The sequence below is a fragment of the Eublepharis macularius genome, chromosome 9, assembly GCF_028583425.1.
Source record: "Eublepharis macularius isolate TG4126 chromosome 9, MPM_Emac_v1.0, whole genome shotgun sequence".
In the NCBI taxonomy this organism is placed as follows: domain Eukaryota; kingdom Metazoa; phylum Chordata; class Lepidosauria; order Squamata; family Eublepharidae; genus Eublepharis; species Eublepharis macularius.
The window spans coordinates 34,632,586-34,657,789 of NC_072798.1; the positions used below are offsets into that span (position 1 = coordinate 34,632,586).

Sequence of the window (25,204 nt, forward strand, 5' to 3'; positions counted from 1 at the left end):
AAAAAGCCGGCAATGGTATTCACTCCATGGCGACTCACATTATGTATCTCAGTTAAGATGACCAGATAATAGGTGATGTGAAAAATCTCTGCCCAAGGCCCTGGAGAGCCACTGCTGATCTGAGTAGACAATTCCGACCTTGATGGACCACTGGTTTGATTCAAGTGTTCATGAGCCTTTCTCCAAGGACTTAGGGTGGCATATAGGGCTCTCCCCGCCCTCTGTTTTACCCAGCCAACAACCTTGAGAGGTAGGTTATGTTGAAAGGATGTAATTGGGGTAAGGCCTGACCTGGATAGCCCAAGCAAGCCTCATCTTGTTAGATCTTGGAAGCTATGCAGGGATAGCCTTGGTTTGTAATTGGATGGGAGACCTCCAAAGAAGACCAGGGTTGCAGAGGCAGGCAATGGCTAACTACCTCTATTAGTGTCTTGCTTTGAAAACGCCAGCAGCAGTTGCATACATCAGCTATGACTTGATTTATTTTTTATTTATTTATTTTATTCGACTTATACCCTGCCCTTGCTGCTAGCGGGCTCACTTTCCACCACCACCCACCCAAGTCAACCACCAAACTTCATGTCACCGTGGGGATTTGAACCAGAGTTTCCCAGATTCTAGTCCAACCCTAACCACCACACAGTGCTGGCTTTCTTTTTATAAACTTGCTTGCATGGGACACTATTCATCTTTTTTTTCTTGTTCATTTAGGGCTGATCTACATCACGCTAGAGCAGAGCGATTGCAGCTTCTCCGTGACAGGAGCCCATGTTGCTCCAGTGACATCAGTTACTGATGATCAGTAAGAAGGTTCAAGTAGGGATCAAGCGAGATGTGCAGGTTTTTAAAGAGAAATCCAGACCCAGCTCTTTAAAAACCTGCACGTCTAGCACGACCCTGATTGGCTGAATTATGTGGTTCCTTCCCATGGCGATGCAGCCCCTTCCCTGGGCACCAGGCATGACAGTGAGGAGAAGCAACTAACGTATTTGCCCCAAATCACATTCTTCAGCCATCCATTTCATGTTTTGCATTAGTTCCAAGGCACTAGAATCTGGAAAGGTTTCAGCCCAGGTTTTGCTCAAGTTTGGGATACACCAGCTAGAGAAATTGCTGTTCAGGAGTCTGTTAGGCCTTGTGTTCCTTCCTTTATTTATTTTTCCTACATGAAGTTACTATATGTTTGCTTTAAAAAATACTCTCAGCATCTTCCTGGATGATTGCAGCATCTTACAAATATTATCAGAGTGTTGTAGTATCCAGTTATGAGGAAGCGGCTTCAATGGCAGTTCAGTATCGTAAGAATCAGCTTTTTCCCCCTCTGCTGTTGAATTGTATCACATCATGTCCCATTTTCTTTTAATGCTGCTCACTGTTTTCCCTCTTCACAAAATTCACAATAACTTGGTCATTCATGATTCTTTCCAAATGCTCCTGTCTTCAGCATGCATGATCATGTCCATACATGTGTTTATTCTTCGGAACATTTATCCAGTGCAAGGAGAGAATGAGAAAATACAGGACTGCTGTAACATCTCAGCCCTTCCCAAAAGCTGACAAAGTACTGGAGAGATGGTATCGTTCTCACATAGACAGTGGGCATGATGAGATGTGGATGAAGATCTGGGGCCAGTAATTTCCCACTCCTTTGACAGCTTCACTTTAAAATTTAAGATGGCTTGGATGTCCCCAATAATTTCAGTTCCATAAATAAACAATTTGGTGGCAAATAAACAATACAGTGGTTAGTGTAGAATGTTATAAAATTATGGTGTGCAAACTGGGTATAAAAATATTCCCCTTACCTACACCCTACTAGGGTTATCCAGTGAGATTCAATGACAGACAAAATGAAGCTCTTATTTACACAACACACACATTATGATGCCTGCAAATGCATCTCTTCTGCCCAAGGATTCATAAAGAGCCGGGAGGGAACCAGGCTGCAGGAGAGCAACCCAGATGTGACAATAGGCTGCCTACAGTAGCACCAAAAAGAGCTGAAGGAAGTCAGAGGCACTGCAGGCTGCAATCAAGGAAATGCTTGGAGTTAAGATGATCTAAGCATTTATTTTCACAGTTACCATCTTATTTCATCCATATTTGTATTCACAGATGGTCTGATTGTACTCTTTCATTTTGCACTAAACAAATCTGGTTTTCCTTGCTCAAACTGGCTAATAAACTTCTTTGGGAGGGCTCTTTTCAACATCCACGGCACACAGTAATGTAAGAACTAACCTTTAAGCCTTCCTGAAGATGGTTTGAATTTCCACTTGACATTTCAAACCTTGGGATTCATACACAGCTTTGCCAATGCACTCAAGTCAAAACGCTCACGGGCTTTAGATAAATGCTTTACCCATTTTAAGAGGTATAAAATGCAGATAGTGGCATTGTGTACCCCACTTTTTCATGGGTCCATAGTTGCACAAAGTATAGGTGAACCAAAAAACAAACACATGAGGTACTGAAGAGAGCCTTATCATTTGATTGCTCTCTTTATGACCTTGGGAAAATCTCAGATCGGGCTCTATGCCCAGACATGATGCTCCATTCGAACTATTGCAGGACTTTCCAGCTGGCCACAAGCCATGCTTTGAGGTCATTTGTGAATATCCAGCTTGCTGGGTGGATCTTGAAGAAGAAAACGGACCACAGAACACTTTTTATGGCAAAAGATACAATTATTTCTCCATTTCATGGCCTGTGATATTTGTCCTGCTCTCTTTAAAAGAAAATTATTACAGTCTCTCTCTCTCTCTCTCTCTCTCTCTCTCTCATTTCCCACCCAGTCAAGTCTAAACTACATCTGGCATTGGGGAGTTGGGATCAGATCCTCTAATGAGTAATTCTGTTGGGAGTTCTGTGAACAAAGCTCCCCATTTTTTAAATAAAGGAAGTATGTACACAGGATCCCGATTGCAGCAGTCAGGGGTTAAGCCTCCCCCCGCCCTCCTCATCAATTGGACCCAGGGAGCCACAATTTGAACAGCTGTGCTGAATGTACAGGTATGGATGCAGGTTCCTGTATGGTACCCCTCTGGAGTAAATGGTGGCTCTCCAGAGCAATTTCAAATCAAGAAAATGGCAGGCGGGGGGAGGCCTATATCCTTCTCCACTCCTTGCAGTATTATCTTAGTCAGTTTTGGGTCCCACTCCCCGCATGAGATTTTTAAAGAAAAAATGGTGGAGGCTATAAGGATGAGTAAACATGACAGAGATCGGAAGACCCATTGTGCTTCAGATGAGAGTGCATTCTTCCTGAAAGATAGCAGCTGTGGCCCACAGAATCTTTTTCAGCTCCCACCAATCCTGAAGCTAGAATACTGTGACCACCATGATAATGCATGCCTTGATGACGTCCAGTTCAGACTGTTACTTGTAATCAGGGCTTTTTTTCAGGGGGAACGCGGGGGAACGGAGTTCCGGAACCTCTTGAAAATGGTCACATGGCTGGTGGCCCCGCCCACTGATCTCCAGACAGAGGGGAGTTTAGATTGCCCTCCGCGCCGCTGAGCAGCGCGGAGGGCAATCTAAACTCCCCTCTGTCTGGAGATCAGGGGGTGGGGCCACCAGCCAAGTGACCATTTTCTCTGAGGGCAACCCACTGAGTTCCACCACCTCTTTTCCCAGAAAAAAAGCCCTGCGTGTAATGTATACAGATTTTGTACGTGTGTGTATAGCATGATGTTAAGTTGATGTTGGCTGATCTTTCATTGTAATAAATGAAATGATGATGATGATGATGTATTATACAGGGGCCTACCCTGGGAGATTGTAGCCCTGTTCACTCAAAATATCCTGAGTAGGGAGCTAGAACGAGTACATTAGCTCACTCTCTGCCTATACACAGTCTCCATAATGTTAGCATGGTGTCTACATGCATGCAAAAGTATTGCAGCCTTTAGAAAAAGCAGTGTTCCCAATCAATATGTGTGCTTTGTACATGCATAGGAACCATGCTTATTTTGGCAGTATTTTGGCCATATCTTGGCCATATCCATTGGAAGTTCACAACAAAACTTCTTCCTCTGTTTTTCTTGCTTCTTCTTCCCCAGGCTTGCCTTCAAATAAGAACTGAACACACACAGTGTGGAAACAGTGTTTAATTAATTAAAAAAGCACTGCTTGCTTTCTAGATATGGCGGCCTAAACTGATAGCCACACAAGACAGCGGAAGAGCCACGTTGAATATGGGTATGCCACATAGATACATAAAGTACAGGGCCAAAGGGGCACATGGGCAGGGGGGAATAAATCCTCCCTCTGCTCTGTGACAGCTCACCTACCCTCACACCCTGCATTTTTATCATAGTTGGACTCCCTTCTGGTATCAGAGTATAGCCAGAGAAGAAAAGACCTTGGAGTGGGGAGGGGGAGATAAGCTACTGGCGTAAAAGTGGAATGTGGGTAACTGAGTTCAACACACAGAGAGAGTCTGTGCCTGTGCGTTCCTTTGGCCCTTTAAATCTCTCGCAGACCCAGTATGATGCTTTACACTTAAACAGAGTCTTTAAAGGCACAGATCCACTACCATCACTTATAGTCTGGGCTTTCGTTTGATGTGAATTTTTCAACCCGGTGCCAAATTATTTTCCCACGTGATCAGAATTTTCTCCTCTTGAAACAACACCTGTGCTACTATATATGTCACCACTAGGCATTCCTCCTCCGTGTCTTCGCTAACCCTGGAATCCAAACTCCTTGTACTTGCTAGCCATGTCATTCCGGAACACCTCCAAGGCCTTCCTCATGGCTGCTTGTGAATCGGCCCCAAAATCCGCAGAATATTGATCAGCAATGACGCCAACAATCACTTCAGAAATGAACTGCACAGAAAGGAGAAAAGGTAGTTATTCAATGCTATAAGTAATATATATGGAATATATATCCATATATATTCAAGGCGTAGAAGGTGAGGAAAGTGATGTTGGGTCACTTAGAGGAAAGAGCCAGTTGTAAAGCATAAACATTTGCAATATTTGCTAACACCTGAAGCCTAAGCACATTTACTTGGAACAAAGGATGTGCTCTTGCACATGCATGTGGACTTCCTGAGCTCTTTGTACTCGATAACTATCAGAATGCATAAACTGACTCCAGCATAGTTGAAGTAATGCCAGATACAAGTTCTATCTGTATTTTCATCTGCTGATGCTGTCGTCATCAGCACCAGACCTGCCCCACAGTTTTCGTAAGCATTTGCTTCTGAATAAATGTGTTTAAGGTTGTTAGACTCAATGAACAAGTACCGCTACAGCAGTGGTACCCACCAAGTGGATCATGGAGAACCACATTCATAATTCCTATCAACCAAAAGAGGAACATGACTCCTGTAGGCCCATAATAATGATGAAATCGTTACGAACATACTGCCCACTTTCCTGAACATGGAGCAGGTGTCATGGGGAATAATGCTCAGAAGAGCACATTTGGCTTCCAAGCACTAAGTGAGTATCACTGTGCTACAGTGATTTTAGCTGGAAAGCCAGCGTGGAATAACAGTTAAAGTCTCAGGCAAGGACTGGGAAAACCTGGGCTCAAAGTTTCACAAAGTTCAATCCCTTGAGTTTAACAAGGGATTGAACCAGTTACTTACTATCTCTCAACATTCTGTACCCTCCAAAGATTGTTGTGAAGATAAAATGGAAGGGGGGAAGTGCTTTGGCCTAATCTCCTTGGATGAAGTCATTAACTCTGGAATAGTCTGGGAACAGGCCCAAACATTTTCCAATTTCAGTGCAACTGTTTCAGCCTCTCTCAGGACCACTGCTCTGTGTATTCTGGGATGTACATTGGGCATATGAGGAGTTTCATATACGCCATGCACACAAAGCCACTCACACCAGTCTTCATGAAAAGAAATAAACATTCAGTTAAACTTCTCTCCATGATGAGAAAATGCAACATAAACCGTGCAGGAGAAGAGACCACCCCCACTATGTTTTCTTGGGCTAGGATGGTGGTTCTTTTGTCTGTGCTGCTTTGGCAGTTTTGTGACCAATATCCTATCCTAGTTCAAAGTCTTCAGACGTGCCAAACCCTAAACTGCATCATCTTTCAGAAAAATTGTAATTCCTTTTTAATGAGATTGACTCTGTGACTGAGATTAAACCGGTCTGGGGCAAGAGGGTAATTTTCAATATATTTTATCTGGTTTAAGCTGATTTTAATTGAGCATTTTATGTGTACGACAAAGACCTGCCAACATCTTCTCCACACTGTGACACTGAGAGATCTCTGTCTTTTGGTGCTACACCTCTGAAGATGCCAGCCACAGCTGCTGGCGAAACGTCAGGAACTACAATGCCAAGACCACAGCTATACAGCCCGGAAAATCCACAACAACCATCATTCTCCAGCTGTGAAAGCCTTCGACAATACATATTAATAGATGGTTTAATCTCACAATGGATCTCATGATATATCTAGAATAGCTACAATCCCAAACTCATCCAGCAACAGTTATTCTGTCTAGGTAATTATGGGAGAAATTTATTATGTTTTTACATGTACACGCATTAGAGTCAAGATGCATCCACCCTCAACCTAGATATTTAAATGTATGTCTTAGTATCAACCCAGTCTTTTCCTCAAAGGCAAAGGGCTGAGATTTAACAGGGAAAGGGAGCTGTTCCAGCTAGACCCTGGGCAGTTGCAGATTTCATATGGGTTATTTGCTCTGGCAGTAGCTTGAATGCTGTTGAATGTGGGGTTTTCCCCTGCATCCCCACAGCATTTGGGGGAAGATGTCTTTGTGCACCTCCCTGGTTTTCCTGCATCCTTTCCAAAGCCTGCTTTATTTGATCTTTTTGGAAAGATTACAGACAGCTGGGATAGCTGCTGTGTGGGTCACAAAGTACAGCTGCCATTTCCCCCTCATAGCAGAAGCCTTTTGAAAAGGTATTGCTAGATCATTATTGCTTTATAACATTATAATGATGTATTGCTACCATTTACTAATTCCTAGCTTTCATTTTAAAAAGTAAATCTCTAGCCTTTCTTGTTGCAGAGCTCTAAAGGGAAGTATGTGGCCTGCAGGATGAAAAAAGATAAAAAGAAGAAAGACTTGTGTTTTTAACAAAGAAAGCTGGGGACCAGGTGGTCATGGCAATAGGTCGTTATAATGCTTTAGCAATCTAGCAATACCTATTTTTTAAAAAGCTATCTGCTATGGGGGCAGAGGGGGAGGAGTAGAGGCCACAGGAACTAGGACAGGAAAAATCCAGGGAAACCCATCATGTAGAAGACCTATTGTTGTTGTGCTGAACTAGAGCCACAACAGCAATGGAGAAACCCTAAGAAATCATTTCCATGTAGAAAGCACCTTTGATAAGAGAAAATAAAGAACTTTGGATTTAGGGGACAAGATTCAAAGTATCAATCAGCCCTTTTGAATGATGCCATGAAATTGGCTCAAGGTTACACTGCAAAAAGAACATCTATCAAATTTACTTCATATAAATTACACACACACCACAATTACAACCATGCTATCAACACAAAAACTTACTACCCCAATAAAGCAAAGGGATTTGTGCATTTGCCTTTCTCCCTTAAACCCAGTCCAACCATAGTTAAGCACTTTTAGGTTCAGTTCATGACCTTGGGAGAGAGACATGCTCAGGCACAGTTCTGATGTAGTGTAGTGGCTAAAAGAATGTGACCAGGAAGTGCCCTGATTCGAACTTTGGCCAGTTTCACACGTCTTACCGGCTCCGGTATGTCACACAAAGCTCCCACAAGGATAGCGTTTTCCTGGTGCGATTTCGCAAGAGAACTGGGAAATCGTGCCAGGAAGATGCTGTCCTTGTCGCTTTGCGTGACGTACTGGAGCCAGTAAGATGTGTGAAAACGGCCTTTGACTCTGCCACAAGTTCGCCATGCAAGCTACTCTCTCTCAGCCTCAATCTTCCACCTGCAGCATAAGGATACAAACAGTGACCTAACTTACAGGGCTGTTGCACCGATCACAAGAAGATATGGTATGTGAAGCACTTTGAATACCGTAAGCACTATATAATTGCTAGGTATTGTGTATTTATCAAACTCTGCCTTTGCAATCAGTACTACTAGGAGCCAAATGAAGTGCGCTGAGAGATGCATCATTAGGATTTCTTGCCTACTTAGCATTTTTAAAATGCTAAAAGCAGACACATGGAGTTTGGGTGGAGGGGGCATTACACTGGTGAAGGGATGTTTACACCCTTCAGTTTCCCAGTTTCAGTTCTCTCCCTCCCCAGAGCTGCTTTTTGCCTTCCATGGGGAAAAAATACCAATACCAGAGAAAATTTTGTTTTTCTGTATGAAGCAAAGCATTGGGAAGGGCAGCAATGCGCAATAAAAAAAAATGGGGGGGAAGTTATGGGAAACTCTTACTCCAGCATCATGGCCTGATTAAGATCCCTACCCCTCACCCTACAGCTGCTTTTATCCTTTTAAAACCATGGGAAATCCTAATTGTGGATCTTCTGGGTTATATTATCTGGCTCAAAAGTGCTTTATTTTGACTGGTTTGTGATCTTAGTAATATAGGCAATTCAATTATCTATAATAATCAGAGTTGGCTAGATACTCTTAGGGAATGATCAGGTGATTCCTCAAATGATGCCAGTTAAGTTATTATGCCAAACTTCCTTTATCAGTTTCACCAAAGAAACACGCCCACACAAACTCAAATTGCAGAAAGGGACGCAAGGCTGCCTGGAATCTGCTGCCTGCATCCTAGGCATTCGGGTGCACGCCACACCACCACCCACCCTTACCTCAAGATACCTGATGGGAATTTTATGCTTGGTGGCGTGGGTCTGCGCCAGTGGTCTGAGTTCTGCCTCATGTTGCCCTTTCCGTTTCAGGATTCTGCCCAGGGCGTTGAGGACGGTCATTCCATGCTTCTTCAGTTCTTCTGAGCTCTTCATCTCATCAAGCGTCTTCAGGTGCTTGAACTTGTCAAAGTGTTCCAAGGTCTCAGGGTGCCTCTGAAACATCCTGCCAATGGAACGGAGGGAGCACATTAGGGAGTGGATGAACACATGAAGCCAGTTTGTAACAAATTAGACCATTGGCCCATCCAGCTCATTATTTTCTACCCCGATTGGCAGTGACTCCAGGAGAAAGGCATGGACCCATTGCAAGGCTTGGAGCCTTTCCCACAGTGATGGGGCTCATAGGAGTGTGGAAAAGTCATGCTTTGTCCAGGAGGATTATGTGCATGCACCTGGCTACATACACAAGAGGAGAGGCATGCTTTATGGGTGCAATATTGGAGATCATCTTGTCTAATCTCCCAGCCCCAACTTGGAGCTAGCCCAGCTTAAAACCATCCGTGAACTTAAACTTGTTTACACATGATCATCATTTATCTAACATTCTCTTATAGCCCAAATGGTTCAAGCAGGCCTCACTAGATGTGCAATCTTCATACTTGTGTCATCTCACTGATTAATATAATCCCCTCTACTAGTGGTTGATGGCCCCCTGCCAAACAGTGCAACATCAGAATGGAGCCACCAAAAACCAGTGGTTTTCTGCATATCTGGGGGACTCTCCCAATACACATGTATCCACATGGTGAGTATTCTTCATTTCTCCATCATCATCATCACAAATGCAGAGGCATTTGCACAGCCCATCTAGCATCCTCGCAAGGCCTGTTTTGATTCTGTGTGACTCTGATGCTAGAAGCTGTTTGCTGGAAAGTGACTGCCTGCTCTTATCCCTTCCTCAGCCTGCAGTTTCTATTTCGCATGGGAAGGCCTTGGATTTTCTCACATCTCATCTTATCTCATCTCTGCTGTGTTCTGCTGTTCATCTATTAAACTTAGCTAACTGTTCTCAGAAGGGGGCTGGGGCTGGGCTTAGACTCCTATATACTTTATGTGCATGTAGAGAAACGCCATTCCTAGCCAAGAATGTAGTAGTGAATGCACTAGTAGTTTATCAAATAAAATGTTTTTCACTCATGCAGTTCCTGGACTCATACAGTGAAGTTTTTGAGAGTTACTTGGCAGGACCTCACACTTTTTCTTCATCAGCCACCATTTTCCTTGCTTTCCCCAGCACTGTTTCTGTTGTAGAGGTAGAAGAAGAAAGGTCTAACTTTTCAAGAATGGAGATGAAGAACTCAGAAGAACTGGTGGATCTTGGCACTAGATCACTATAACATTATTGTGCTATAATACAATATAGGGTTACCAGGCCCCCTCAGCCTCCGGGTGGGGGTTAGGGGCCTGGCACTTACCTTGCGGGAGAGGGGGTGTGCACGCATAAAGTGCACCCCCCCCTGCTCAGGCACGATGACGTCACTTCAGAAGTGATGTCATGGCGCAGCCCCTGGGAGCACATCCAGGCTCCGCAGGGCCTCAAAACTGGCCCGATCCATGCTGAAACGGGCCCATTTTTGAGGCGCTGCAGAGCGCAGGAGTGCTTCTGTGCTCCGCAGCACCTGAAAATGGGCCTGTTCTGCCACGGTATAGTAAAACAGGCCCGATCCCAGTGGCTGCTGTGCACAGGAGCGCGCAGCCCCACGGGAGAGCCCGCACGGAAGGTGCGCCCCCCCAGTTAGGTAAGTGGGGGCGAGGTGAGGGAGCATGAACAGGGGATCCCCCACCCCACCATAGGTCTGGGATCCCTAGTACAATAGCAATTACTGATTATTTTGAAAACCCTCATGAAGCCATCCGGTAGCAGGGCAGGGCGATCAAAATGGCAACTGTGAGGAGCTGAAAGAAGGAAAATGGTGCTGATGTGGGCTGGACTTCTGACACATAAATGCCTTGCTAACATGTTTGGACTACATTCATCCCAAAAAGATCAGAGTAAAGGAAGTTTGGGGGAAAGCATACCAAGGATGAGGAAAGTTTGGATGGATGATTAGAGGACAACATCATGTGCATGCTTAAAAAGGGGGGGGGGACTCCAATTTGGAAATGGCTATAACATCTGGTTTATGTACATGTCCCCTGACCCCAAATCTCTCCACCCCACTTCTGGGATCCATTATACTGTAGGCACTTAGCTCCATTTGCAGCTTAATGGGTCCCTTGGGGAGGGCAATGGAGATCTGTGGAAAACGTGTTTTCTCAAATCCACATTAATCTTGGCACACACACACCCCACACACACACACCCCATCCGACTGACCATTTAAACTATGAATGAACAGAGGCCCTTACACCCTGGAATAACAGGGTGAATCAGAATCAGGGAATGCCTCCAATTTCAGCTACCCAGGTCTGTACCACTTTAGTTTCAGGCTGATTCAGCAGTGGTGATGGTGGTGGTTGAGAGTGCTGTCAAGTTGTAGCCAACATATGGCATCCCCTGCTGGGGCTTTCAAGGCAAAGACACTAATGGAGGTGGCTCGCCATTACTTGCCTCTGCACAGAGACCCTGGTCTTCCTTGGACGTCTCCCATCTAATGACTAACCAAGGCTGACCCTGCTTAGATCTGATGAGATCTGATAGCAGGCCAATTTGGGCCACAAACAGGCTCCCAGCCCTGCATGATGAGACATCGCTTCCCAGAAGACACCCCCCCGCCCCCGCCCAAGCACCGAGAAGATAAACACTGGGTTCCTCCATTGGGAGGGTAAGGGGACTGGTGGCAACCCTAATTCAAGCACATAACAGAGAAGAATTGGAGGGGGGAGGATAAGAACAGTTTTTGCCTTTCTCCCCCTCCTCACTAGTCTTCCTCCTTCTTCACCTTCCTCCTCACCAGTCTGTGCCTGTCAGGTTTGGGCTGGAAGCTGGTCCTGAGTCTGAACCACCCTGTAACACCATTGAGGGAAGAGGTTAAATCCTGCTCTGAACCCACACTGTAAAAGAAGGTTCCGGCAAGTTTAGTGATCTTGTACTAGTGATCTTGTACTAGAGCGCTAAGCATAAGCACTATACAGCTCACCTGTTTGGGGCTCCAACAGACCCTAAATGTGAGCACTGTGCAAGGTGTTTTTCGAGTGCAGTAAAGCGATCCTGAATGGATCTAGCGGGTGCACTTAACAGGGGAGCTGTTGTGCAGTAGTAGTGCTGTGACTGAGAGGGCCTGGCTGAGTAGCGCAGCAAAAGACCTGCTTCAGCTTTTTCTTTAGTTTCCCACTTATCTGATTTAATACAAACCTACATTAAATGTAATACAAATTTAATACAAATCGAATAGTCTCAGACTAGGATTCCCACTCTGCCACAGAGCTTCTTGGGTGGCCTTGAACCAGTCATTCTCACTTAGCCAAACCTACATCACAGAGTTGCAGCAAGAAGACAGCAAAATCATGTATGCTGCCCTGTGCTTCAAGGAGAAATGATGGGATAAAAATGTACTAGGTAAATATGTTCTCCCTATATTATAGATATTAAAGCCATCTGTGTAAATAAGAACAATCAGAAAATTGCATCCTGGTTGCTGGTTCTATTTTTTGCACCTTCGTATGTTTGTCTGTTTGTCTTGGTTTGCTAGAAGCTCGATACACTGACTTCCTGGATAGAATGCAAACCTATCAACTCTGCTGGTTTGTAATGAAATGCAATTATGAGAAAACTGTGGCTCTAATCTTCTTGTTTATTTTTTGTTATCTTTGCTAATGATTTATTCAGTATTGCCAGTTACAACAACAGAATTTTAATGAGGAATCAGTATTTCCTATATAGTAAAGAGTCCAGTAGCAGCTTTAAGACTAGTAACCAACTTGATTGTAGCATAAGCTTTCGAGAACCACGGCTCTCTTCTCTGATGAAGAGAGCTGTAGTTCTCTAAAGCTTATGCTACAATGGTTAGTCTTAAATGTGCTATTAGACTCTTTACTATTTTGCAGCTACAGACTAACACAGCTGGATCTATTTCCTATATGTGGATGAAGGGTCTTAAATTCATGCTAAGCTCCAGTCTTAAAGAAATTTTTTATAAAATGATGTACTGATGATATATGACACCAGAGAAATTAGCTAAATGTATATAAAAATGTTTCAAATGTATGTTGGAATTGTGAAAAAAACGAAGGACATTTTTTGGTGGTCGTATACTAAAGCTAAAAAATTTGGACTCGAATTCATTCATTTTTCTTTTGAGACTAATGGACAGACAGAAAAAAGGCATGCAACTTTATTCTTATATATGACAATGGCAGCAAGATTATTATATGCACAAAAATGTAAAAGTTTGACACTACCCACAACATGGCATTTGCAGAGATGGCTAAGCTTACTTTTTTGATTAGAGAAAATTGTCTACATTTATTGTTACCTGGAAAACTTTTATAGACTTTTTGCAGGAAACATTAAAAATGAACTGATGACTTGTGGGTTTGATGGTCAAAGATGGGGGGGTAGAAAGTGGATAATAGAAAAAGGAGAGGCTTACAGTTGTAATTATAGAGTGTTAAGTTTATGATTCTATTTGTATTTTTTGTAGAGACAATTGGAAGTCACCTCTTTATATTTCTTTGTACTTTTTTCATATATTTTGCATCTTTTTTCTTTTTTTCTGTCCTTCTTTTCAATTATTTGCTAGTTTTATCTTTTTGTTCTGAAAAATTCTTAATAAAAATATTTTTAAAAAAGAATTAGTATTTCCTTACTCCAACAATTATCTAATAAAGTCAATACGCAGACCTGAAGTCAAGGTTATCTTCTCTTCTGCCCATATAATTATTAAGAGTTAGTAATGGGCCAGGAAGATTCTTAAACTCTGTTATGTGAGCTTCTGAGTTCTGCTTCCTGAAATCCAAATTAATCTCCCACCACATGTCTTACACGTCTCAGCTTTTTGGCCACACTGTTCACAATTTTCTTTTCTTCTGTACTTACGATACATATACATATGCATAACTATTCATGCATTTGATAAAGTAAGATTGAGTCCATGAAAACGTATGCTATAACAAACCTGTTAGCCTTTAAAGGGTCACGAAACTCTTTTTCTTTCAAGCATGCTGTTCCTCAGATTTCCATTGCCAGCTACTGCTTACCTGATGATAACTTCCTGGGCATGTACAGGGAGATCAGGTTCCACTTTTCCCCATATTTCCAAGACCCTCTGCCATTCCTGGTCACTGAGCCCCATAATGTCAGCTACTTGAGAAACAACGAAAGGCAAGCTGTTTGGCAGAATAGATACAAACTGCTTATGTGTGTGAGTTTTTTCTTGACTGCAGTGTGGGCAGAGAGAGACACCTTGAGGGTTTATAATACATCTGACTTACAGACCAACACCTGTCTGTCAACAGCTCAAGTCTAGGTCACTCTGGTCAAACCTTCCCTCCCTCTCTGTCTCTCTCTTTGGAAAGCTATTTTAAGTCAGGTGTTATTGTGGAAGGCCCAGATGAAATAATTGCTGTGTTTGGGATTCAACTGGCAGAGGTCCCATGGCAAACAGAAAGGGCACTTCTCCTATTCGGTGCCAGGAACCTGTTGCTCAGCTCCCATCCTGAGAACACAAGGCACAAAGTCACATCACGTTCATTCACACATCTTCAGATATTTCACACTAGCATTGAGCTGTAGCAATCATTTGTAACTGAATTGTCCTGTCCTCGCAGGAAAATTCAGTTGTGATTCAATGATTGTTATAGTGCAATACCCAACAATATGTGGGTGCAACGATTACATGGCTCAAATCCCCCATCTGCCGTGGAAGCTTGCCAGATGACTTGGAGCCAAGCATTCTCTCTTTCAGCCCAATCTACCTCACAGGATGGTTGCTATGAAAATCAAAATGGACAAAGGGAGGCTGAGGTTGTAAGCTACTTTGAGTTCTGAGGGGGAGAAAAGCAAAGTATAAACAGGTAAAATAAATAAAAAACAAATGTGCATTTGCAGCATTTGGAACAGTACAGAGTATCAATGACTGTATTACTATTGTAAAGATGGCCGGGATGAAGAAACAACGAAACGAGTAAATTTAAATGCTGGCAGGCTCGTTGCCATCCATCTGGAGATTCTAAGCTATTTGGAGCCTTGTTGCTCCCTTGAATCTGCCTATTGTGATAAAATTGCCACTTGCGTATGAAACTGACGGAAGAAATGCAACTTTGCTTACTATTGGACATTTTCAGTCGGTTGATGTTGGATTACTCCTGTGAAGTCCTCCTGATAGTGGAACTGGAACACGTCTATGGACTCATTGTTTAGTCCATAGCACACACAGGACATTGTACTGCCAGTGTGATGTTGGACTGAGCATTCTAGTACAAATAGAATTGTTGCTATATGAAAATAATTTATCACTGCGCATTGTATGGGAAATGTTGCAATATTGGTATTTTAACCACTAAATGTTATTTGACATACTTGTGGTGCATTATTGGGTTCCGGGGGTGTAGCCTCGAGTAGTGATTAGGGTTTTTCGAACCCCTCCTGTACGGATATTGAATTGTATTGTGGAGATAATAATGACATACTTTGCAAACCGCTCTGAGAGGGCATTAAGTTGTCCTGAAGGGCGGTATATAAATCAGTTGTTGTTGTTGTTAATTTTTCTTTGGTTTACTGCCACAGATCTCGGTTAATCCAGATGATTTTTCATTACATATGAAATGTGTATAGATGTGCTCTAAAACTTAGACTTGAAACTGAGTATTCCTACATTACCTTATTGCCACTAAACTCAATCTTGCAGAATTTGTACAAGATCTACTGTCACCTGGTGGCTCTGGATGAGTAATGCAGTAAATGAAAGATTCACTCCATGTTAAATCACTCTAGAATAAATATATGGTACTGGCCAATGAGGCAAGAACAACTGTCAGGACTCAGCCTTGCGATGTGATGGAGTGGAAGGCATATGTGATGTGCAGCTGATACAAAAGCAGATAAAGAGCACTACAGTCATGCTGCATATATCTCTGAGCTAGGAGGACCAAAAGTGTAAATACAGGGTCAGTGTAGGAAGATGGACCTATTTGTTTATTTTAAACAGTATAGACTGGGCTCTCAGTCTGTAGTTTCCAAGGCAGTTTACAATATAAAACAATACATACATGGTCAAACAATAAAACCAGCTCTAAAATATATATATATATAATTTTTATTGGGTGAGTTAACATACAAATTAATTAATATACATTCTATTACCCTACCTATTCCTGTTTCCCCCACCCACTCCCTCCCCCCTTTTCTTGTTAGACTTCCAACGGCTTTCCAACCCATTATCTAATTGTATCTATTATTCTATCCAATACATTGTTTAAGAAAAAAAGATTATTAATTCACACTATTAACTTATTTTAACTTTCCATATATTATTTCCATCGGTAAAGACATTCTACCTCCCCCTTTAATAGTTGTCCAATGACCACACTTTCCCCCTTATGTCCCATTTCTTTTCCAAATAACTTTTAAATTTACCCGTCTATAACAGCTCTAAAATATATATTAATACAGCCATAGAATTTTAGCAGTCTTATAAAAGCCTTAACAGCTAGCACAATAGTAAAAAAATCACCATAAGCAACTAGACATTTCTAATGAGATGGAAAAACAACTAAGATGGGCAAGAGATCGACCAAATATTACTTCCTGATACTGAGGAATGATGGTAAAGGCCCTCCATTCATATTGCCTTTAGTTTTGCCTTGTTACTGATGAGGAAAGAGTGTTTTTGTTCGGGTGAGTGGAACTGGAATTTCTAGATAATTTTGAACCATCACTAAGAAACTTACTAGACCTCAGCTCTTTGTGTATCTAGAAATTATCAGTACATGATATAATGGTGTTGTAGCTTATGGAGTACTAGCAACAAAGCCTGTTGAGTGAAAAAATACAACGGGCTCTAGAAAGGGGAAGATGGGCAGGCAGGCATTCCCTCCTTCTCCATCACTGATCCCGGCTAGATGGCGGGGGGGGGGGGGGCGGGCATGGCCACCTCCTCTGCACCTGGTCCTGGTCAAATGGGGGGGGGATCACCTCCTGCTCCGCACTTGATCCCGGCTGGTTGAAGGACCAAGCCTTGCTGATCCCGGCCTGGTGAAGCGGGAGTGGGCATTGCCACCTGCACTACTCCTGATCCTGGCCAGGTGAAGCGGGGGTGGGCATTGCCACCTGCACTGCTCCTGATCCCTGCTGGGTGAAGAACGGATGGGCATTGCCTCCTACTCTGCGCCTGATTCCAGCCGGGACAATTTGGAGGGGGGCATTGCTGCCTGCTCTGCACCTGATTCTGGCAGGTTGAACAGGGGGCGAGCATTGCCTCCTGCTCTCTGCCTGATCCTGGCCGGGTGAAGGGGGATGGGCATTTCTACCTGCTCTGCTCCTGATCCCAGCTGGGTGATGGTGGGGGGCAGGCATTGCCACCTGCTCCACTCCTGATCCCAGTTGGGTGAAGGTGGAGGGCAAGTATTGCTCCCTGCTCCTGATCCTAGCTGGGTGAAGGCAGCAGGATGCCATTGCCACCTGCTCTGCTCCTGATCCCATCTGGATGAAGGTGGAAGGCTCCATGCCTGATCCCAGCTGGATGAAGGCGGCAGGCAGCCATTGCCACCTGCTCCTCTCCTGATCCCAGCTGGGTGAAGGTGGAAGGTGGGTATTGCCCCCTGCTCTGCTCCTGATCCCAGCTGGGTGAAGGGGAGCTGGGCATAGCCACCTGCTCCACTCCTGATCCCAGCTGGGTGAATATGGGGGGAAGGCATTGCCACCTATTCCCCGCCTGATCCCAGTTGGGTGAAGGCAGGGGATGGGCATTGCCACCTGCTTTGTTCCTCATCCCCGCTGGGTGAAGACAGGGGGCGAGCATTGCCTCCTCTCTGCTTCTGATCCCAGCTGAATGAATACAGGGAGCGTGCATTGCCACCTGTTTCGCTCCTGATCCCAGCTGGGTGAAGGCGGAGAGCGGGCATTGCCACCTGCTCCGCTCCTGATCCCATCTGGGTGAAGGTGGGGGGAGGGCATTGCCACCTGCTCCACGCCTGATCCCGGCCTGGGCTTCCCGCTGTGGCGTGCTCTCTGGAGGTCTGGCTGCCTCATCTGGCCTTCCCTCTACAGCAGCGCCCTCTGGTGGTGCATAAGGGTAGGAAGTGAGTTGTCTTGAATATGCTTAGCCTTTTATATAGTAGTATGGCTGATTGCACACTCTGCAAGTTGTTTGCTTACTTACCCAACCAGAATTCATTCTGTTCATGGTTGGATCTTTACAAGGGAACAGCAGCGTGAAAAGAAGGAACATGACCAATCATGGTAGGAACTAGTTTTTGGTCCCTTTTGCATTTATGGTTTAAACCGCCATTTAGGACCATACACCTGACTGCAATGGTGCTTCCACATTCCACACTGTCCAAGGCAGTTTCAATTTGGTGTCTTGTTTTTCATTTTAGTTGTGCTTTGAAGCCTCAGTGTAATTTTGGGCTTTCGGGACTTTGCAATTCATGTCACACTTTTTTTTTTTTAACTTTGAGCATGCTTAGTAACTTTGGAACCCATCCCTCCCTCCTTGTGTTTGCTGATTGGGCTGTCTGCTGCCCACTGGAGAGGCAATTGGTGGCAGAGGTCTGGGGGAAAACATGTACTTTTTTTTAAAGCCAAGCCAGGAAAGCATTAAAATGCTGCTGCTTCATTCCCTCCTGGCAGCTTCCCGTGATTTTTTTTTTAGTCTTTGGAGTTAGCAGAAGATACCAAGAAGAAGGGGAAAGCAGCCATTTAACCCTTTCCTGGCTTTTAAAGCTAGGAGAAATTAGCAGTAATGTTAGAACACTTTCCTAGCTTTGAAAAAAATAAAATAAAAGAGTGCTCATACCATTGAGGGAGGAAGTGGCTTCAAAATAAAATCACGGTATGTCTGCAGGGGGGGAAATCGTGGATACTGTGGACAAACATTGGTTCTGCGGCCCATGACTACCTTGCAAGTGTGAAACTCCTGCAAACATGGGAAGCAGAACAAATACTGAAACACTTTGAAGTCTCAGTGCAAAAAGCAAGTACAAGCACAAAAATACAAATCAATGATACAGCTATACTAAGAAGCTCATCAATGTTTCAGTTCATACATATTTTAACAGCCCCAGTGAAATATCTTCAGGGAAACAGCTTTCTCAGTGGAAGACTTTTAAATTGTTTTAGATATCCTAATATACCTGGAAAGAGCCTAGCTTGTAGTCAAACTCATTGGGAGCTGTGAAAACATTTGACCACTAATACCCAAATACTTGGCTAAAGGGATTTACAGGGACAATTTGGGCTGGGAGAGTGGATTAGATTCTTGCTACTTTTCTCAGCCTGAATAGGCCCAGACTAGCACAAGCTGATACGAGCTTGGAAAGATGAGCAAGGTCAGTTATGGTTAGTACTTAAGTGGATGACCACCAGGGAAGTCCAGGGTTGGTATGCAGAGACAAGCAATGGCAAACCACCTCTACTCACCTGTTGCCTTGAAAACTCCATGAGGGGTTTCCAATGCCATAAGTCAGTTACAACTTGACAGCACTTACTTATTACTATTACTCTTCTTGTGGGCACTGAAGGGCCCATTTGTTTAATGTATACTATTTGGAATGGCTTCTTAACACAAACCGGGCCAGCTGGGCCACCTCCTTAACTAATCATAGAAATGCATGTTACGTATGAAGCCGAAGTAGCCTCGTTGCAGCAGAAATAAAGAAGAATCTTGTAACACCTCCTGTGTCTCCTTTATTGAAGTTGTATGCTTCAATAACTCTTTTATTTCTTAAGGTGTCACACAATACCCCTTTTTTATTTTTACCTGTTCACCTCTTTTATTGCAGGTCTAGCTCTGCAGTGATTTCTTATTAGTGGCTAAGCAAGACTCTAGAAGACTCTGGTGTGGGTATTCAAGTTACCTCCCAGGCAAATGCTTTATGGCCCTCTCTTCCCTCCTCCCAGTCCTGTTCAAATCAGACAATGATTTAAAGTCATTGGGTTGTTGTTTCTTCTTCTGGAGTGCAAAAATCCCTTTACGAGCCTAGTTTAGATTGTGTTGCCTTCTTCTCTAATCTACTCCTTAACAAGGAATTCAGCTCCACCTACGCCCAGACAGGTTTGTGATTCCAGGCCAGGTGCAAAACAGAAGTCTGCAAGGTAAGCCTGATACAATTTTATTTGGCCTTTCAATCTAACCAGTGTAATATCAAGTGAGCAGATGAGGCTTTTGCCTTGATGCTGTAAAGCTGAAAATGGTACAAATAAAGATGACTACAATGGCAAAGAGACAGGAAAGAAAGACTTAAAGAGGCCAAAGAGATTTGGGGGTTGGAGAAACACAGCTAAGGAGAGGAACATTCTTTACATGGAGTATGTGTCGTAGTCCCTTTAAGTGAGCCCTCAAGAACACGTTTCTGTTTCCCCTCAAGATCTGTATCACAGATCTTAGGCTCACTTAGGTCATGTGTCCGGCAGTGTTGGTTGTAGCCTTTTAGTGTGTCTGCTAGGCTCAAACTACAGAAGACGTTTTTCCACAAGTCAGGCTAGCTTGCTTTTCCTGCAACCACATAACAGCTTCAGGGAATTACTTCCCCAAGTGCTGCAGGGCCCAATTGTGTCATTTTCCCACACTGAAATGGCCTGGGGGGGGGTTCTTTTCACCCCATTGTGGGGCAGCATGTGCAGTAATGAGTACACACACAGCCCTACAAAGAGGCAGATACTGCCCAAGCCATTTCAGTTCAGAAATATAGTGTGTGTGGGCGGATGGTTCACAGTGTAGGTCGTCAGCATGTGGTTCAAGGTGCCATTGAACCTTTCATTTAGACCATTTGCTTGTGGGTATTAAGCTGTGGTGGTAAGGTGTTTGATTCCACAAGCCTGCAACAGTTCCTTCATCACATGGGGCATGAACGTGGTCCCCAAATCCATAACCATCTCCTGTGGAAAACCTAGCCTGGTGAACACCGTCAGTAAGACTTCTGCTATGGTTTTTGCTTCAACATCCCATAAAGGTATTGCTTCTGGGAACTTTGTAGCATAGTCCACTATGATCAAAATATATTTATTCCTCCACTGGGTTGCTCTAGCAATTGGCCTGACAATGTCTACTCCAATCTTAGCAAACACTTCAGAGACAAGCAGTATAGGTTATAAAAGTCCCTTCCTTTTGTATTGCACCTTGCCCACTAGCTGACATGCCTGACAATGCTTGCAAAATGCCCTGATGTTTTTTCCCCACACTGGGCCAATAAAATCTGGCTTGCAGCCTATCTCTGGTCTTGTTGATCCCTGGATGTCTTGCCACAGGTGTCTCATGGACCAGCTGTAAAAGTTGCATCCTGTATTTCCTGGGGCTCACTAGCTGTTTGTGCTTCTCCCAGATAGCAGCACATTTACTCTTCATAGACACTCTAGCAGTCTCTGTCTAGGATCATTATTCAAGATTTGTCACTTCCTGGGAAGTTTCCGTCTTTTGCCACAAATCTTGCAACATTTGGTCTTGCCTTTGCTCCATAAGGAATTCTACGGTGTGGATTCCCTGAAAGAAGCTGTCGGTATCTATCACTCTAGGCCCAGTTTGTACATTTTCTGCTAGGAGGCTACAACTGGTATCCATAGCAATTAGGGTTGCCAGGTACACCTCACCTCCTGTCGGGAGGGTGGAGTACCTGGCACTTACCTTGTGTAGCACATCATGTCTTCTTTCACACACGCGTGCCCCAGAGCCATTGTGATGACGTTACTTCAGGAAGTGTCACCGTGCCGGCTGTGTGAGCGCTCCCATGCTCCACACAGGGCTAATTAGGCCTGTTTGGGGCCCAACCCCAAAAGAAGCGCGGAAATGCCCCCACAGGCAGCGTGACGACACTTCCATGACGTTGCCGTGCCGGTTGGGAACACGTGTGCGGTATGTGCTCCTGAGGTGCCTGCTGGTGTCGTGGGCTCTGAGTCCTCAGAGGATGAAGACCTCAGGGAGGACGACAGGAGTGGGGATATTCCAAGCCCCTCCAGAGTCAGCCGCTTGGAAGACCAGCAGGGAATGGAACAGCAGGAACCCTTGCCGGAGCAGGCTGAGGAATCCAGGGCAGACTCAGAGACAGAGGCTGTTCCCTTACCTGCACCAGCACTGGAGACCAGGGCAACATCCCCACCCAGCTCCTGTGAGCCTGATAGGCAGCGCAGAGTGCGGCAGCATCTTGCTGCACAGGAAAGGAGGCGAAGTGCAAGGCTTCAGGCACTCAAACAGCGGCGTAATGACCTTGAGTCTTAACAGGATCCAGCACTGCCCTGAAGGTGAGAGCTCTTAAGCCAGGACGCCCTTTCCCTCGTTGCAGAAGCACCTGTGCACAGACCCGCCTGGCTCTACTGTGACCCAGCTCTGTTCTGACTGCTTTCTTGGCTCTGACCTTTGAATTCAGCTCCCTGGACTACGCTCCCTGCTTGCTCCCCGGTCGGCTTGGTTGAACTCTGGACTTTTAGAGAAGCTCGTGGCAGACTCCCTGCCTGCATTCCAGCACAGCTGGTGGCGGGCAACCTCCGGGAGCATGTCCCCTCCTGCCGATCACTGGGCAATCAGCAGGTGAGGGGGCAAATCCCTGGGAGTTTGCCTGCCACCAGCGGCACCTGGGAAGCCTAATAGCAATCCCCTGAACTTCAGGCCTAGTCTGCTACTCTGAAGCCTGACTTTGGGGCCTACTTCTGGTCACTACTTTAACCATCTTAGTTTGTGAGGCCAAAATTGGAACGTTCAATTTTCCTGGAATCCTTTGTATCCAGTTGGGAGTTCTGCCAAGTTTGCCTCAGATTCTGTGCCACTGAGTCCATTAATCCTGTATGTTTTTTCTGATAAATATTCTTTCTTTATTAAGGTGACTTCTGCCCCTGTATCTCTCCAGCCTATTACTTCTTCATCATTTATGTCTACAGACTTCAAGTATTCCCTGTTTAAATCATCCTACACTTTCTAGGCTTGTAAGACTCTAGTTGGTCTCTCTGTTTGGGCTTTTATTGGAACAGGGTCTGGGGGAAGGTCTGTAACGACTTCGGTCTTTTTAACTAGTTTGACAATCTTGGCTGAGGTTTGCTGTTTTCCTTTGTCTAACTTTGGACAACGGGATTTTGTGTGTCCCTCTTCCTGGTGGTTAAAGCACACTATCTCTCCCTTCTTGTTTGGCTTAGGAGTGTTCCGCCTCACAGGGTTGGTTTCTCTGAGGTGCTCCAAACTTTTTTTTCTTAATGGGATGTGGGAAAAGAGATCCTCCCAAGTCCCCTTCTAGTAAAGTGGTGAAGTCCTGAAGTATGGTATATAAATCAAATGTTGTTGTTGGCCCTTTTCACACTGCCTACAGGGACTCACAACGATGCAGAACATCGCGCTACAAACGCAGAAAATTGCGTTTTCTCACGCAAATCTCGTGCGAGAAAATGTGATTTTCCACGTTTGTAGCGCAATGTTCCACGTCGTTGTGAGTCCCTGTAGGCAGTGTGAAAAGGGCCCTTGTTGAAATCCCCTGAGGGAGGTCATCATAGTGACTTGATGGCACCATGTGTAAAAGCACCACAAGGTGCTTTTTACACACGCACTAAATGTAAGTTTGATTAGGGAAAACTCCAACTCAACTCGTATTTAACATATGACCTGAGGCTAGCCCTTAGAACAGTGGGAAAGGATGTAAAGCAGCTCCTGTGTGCACGTGGAGGCAGCAGGGGTGTCTTCATTCCCCCCCCCCCTTGCACCCTGCATGCTTTAACTAGCAGAGAAGAGCCGTTGGAGAGGGCTTTTTGTATTACTGCTATTTCCACCTGTCTTCCCCAGATCTGCCCATATCATTTAATCAGGCCTGGGGAGATGCATGGAATTGACAGGAAGACAAATAGCCCTCCCCCATGACCCTTCTCTGCTAATTAAAAGGCATGGGGTGGAAAGGAGGGAATAATAACAACTGTGCTTATGTACTGCTCTTCTAGACAAATTAGGGCCCAATCAGAGCAGTAAACAAAGTTAGCGTTGTCATTATCCCAACAATACAGTCGGGGAGCTGGGGCTGAGAGGAGCAGTTTACCTATGGGCACCTGCTGAGTTCATGGCAATAGTGGGAGTCGAACTAGCCGAGGGCTGATTCCTAGACCAGCCCATGAACCACTTTGCCACAGCAGCCCATCTATGAATGAATGAAGACACTCCTCTTGCCTTCACACATGCATGGGTGCCTATTTGCATGCCCCCCTCCATTTAAAGGTAAGCTTCAGGTCACATGTTAAACATGAGTTGGTTTTGAGTTTGCACCAATGAAACTAACACACACACATACAGCTTCATTGAAAAGGATGATAATTGTAAGGGCAGAAAGGGAAAGAGATAAGTTGACAGATCAAGATGCTTTCTTCAGTAGGGAAGAGAAGGGCCAAAAATGATGATCAGGAATGGGCTTCTATGGATTGTTTACACTTGAGCATGTGAAGAGTGCAGTCTGTCAGCATTTGGTTAGCACAACACAGCCATGTCTTATGTTCATTTAGAAAAGGAAAGGCCAGTTGCACTGGCATCAAGACTCAAGGGAAAGGAGGAACAGGAACATAAGCAGTGAAGAAACTAAATTAAGCAGTGGGGTGGGAGGTGTGTTTGCTAGCATTAGCTGCTCTGCTTGCTTCAGGAGGCAGAGCGCTGGGCCGTATGGTCAGTGGGAATCTTCTCTTGGACAGAGATGGAAAGACAGGCTCCTTCAGTACTGCAAGCTAGGAAGATATGCATGCCTTCCTCTCTGGCTTCCAGCCCACGCAACATCTTTTCCCCATCTCCCTGACGTGATCACAGTCTCCACAATGGGAAGCAAGCAGAAGGGCACGGAGACGGGCATGCTCTGAGCTCCATGGTGATTAAGGCACCAAGTATTCCGTGAATTTTCCAGCCCAGCCCCCAAACTGCTTGCAGCTCTATTAGGAAGCAGCTGAGATGGAGTTCCTGTACAGGTGGGGAAAGGAAAATCATAGTGGTTAAGTGGTTGGGTTGCAAGGCAGCACTCTGCTGGTTCGAATCCTACTACTGCCATGAGCTCAATAGGTGGCCTTGGGTAAGCCACTCCTCTCAGCCCCAGCTCCCCAGCTGCATTATGGGGATAATAACATTGATTGTGTTCACTGCTCTGTGTTGGGCACTTTTCTGTCTAGAAGAGTGGTATATAAGCACACTGTTATTATGTTGTTATTTATTATACTTAGGTTGGGAGTGTTTGGGGGTGACAATGCAGGAATAAGTCTCTAAGAACAAAAGTCTCTAACTTTAACCCTCAGCTAGAGTAGACAGTACAGTCAGTGCTCTTTCGCTGGGGCTAGCTGT

At 44.7% G+C, this 25,204-nt stretch overlaps 1 protein-coding gene across 3 annotated transcripts; it reads right to left on the reverse strand.

Moving 5' to 3' along the window:
• Positions 1-4,079: 4,079 nt before the first annotated feature.
• On the reverse strand, positions 4,080-14,180 carry MB (myoglobin). Of its 3 annotated transcripts, none has more exons than XM_054989009.1 (3): positions 13,968-14,180; positions 8,769-8,991; positions 4,080-4,832 (listed from the first exon to the last, which is right to left on the reverse strand). In XM_054989009.1, the coding sequence occupies exons 1-3, from the start codon at positions 14,060-14,062 to the stop codon at positions 4,686-4,688; spliced, it is 465 nt and encodes a 154-aa protein (XP_054844984.1). In that variant the 5' UTR covers positions 14,063-14,180; the 3' UTR covers positions 4,080-4,685. The 3 variants fall into 3 exon arrangements, with proteins under 3 accessions (XP_054844984.1, XP_054844985.1, XP_054844986.1); XM_054989010.1 differs by lacking the exon at positions 13,968-14,180 and adding an exon at positions 13,886-13,955; XM_054989011.1 differs by having other exon boundaries at positions 4,716-4,832; positions 8,779-8,991.
• Positions 14,181-25,204: the final 11,024 nt, after the last annotated feature.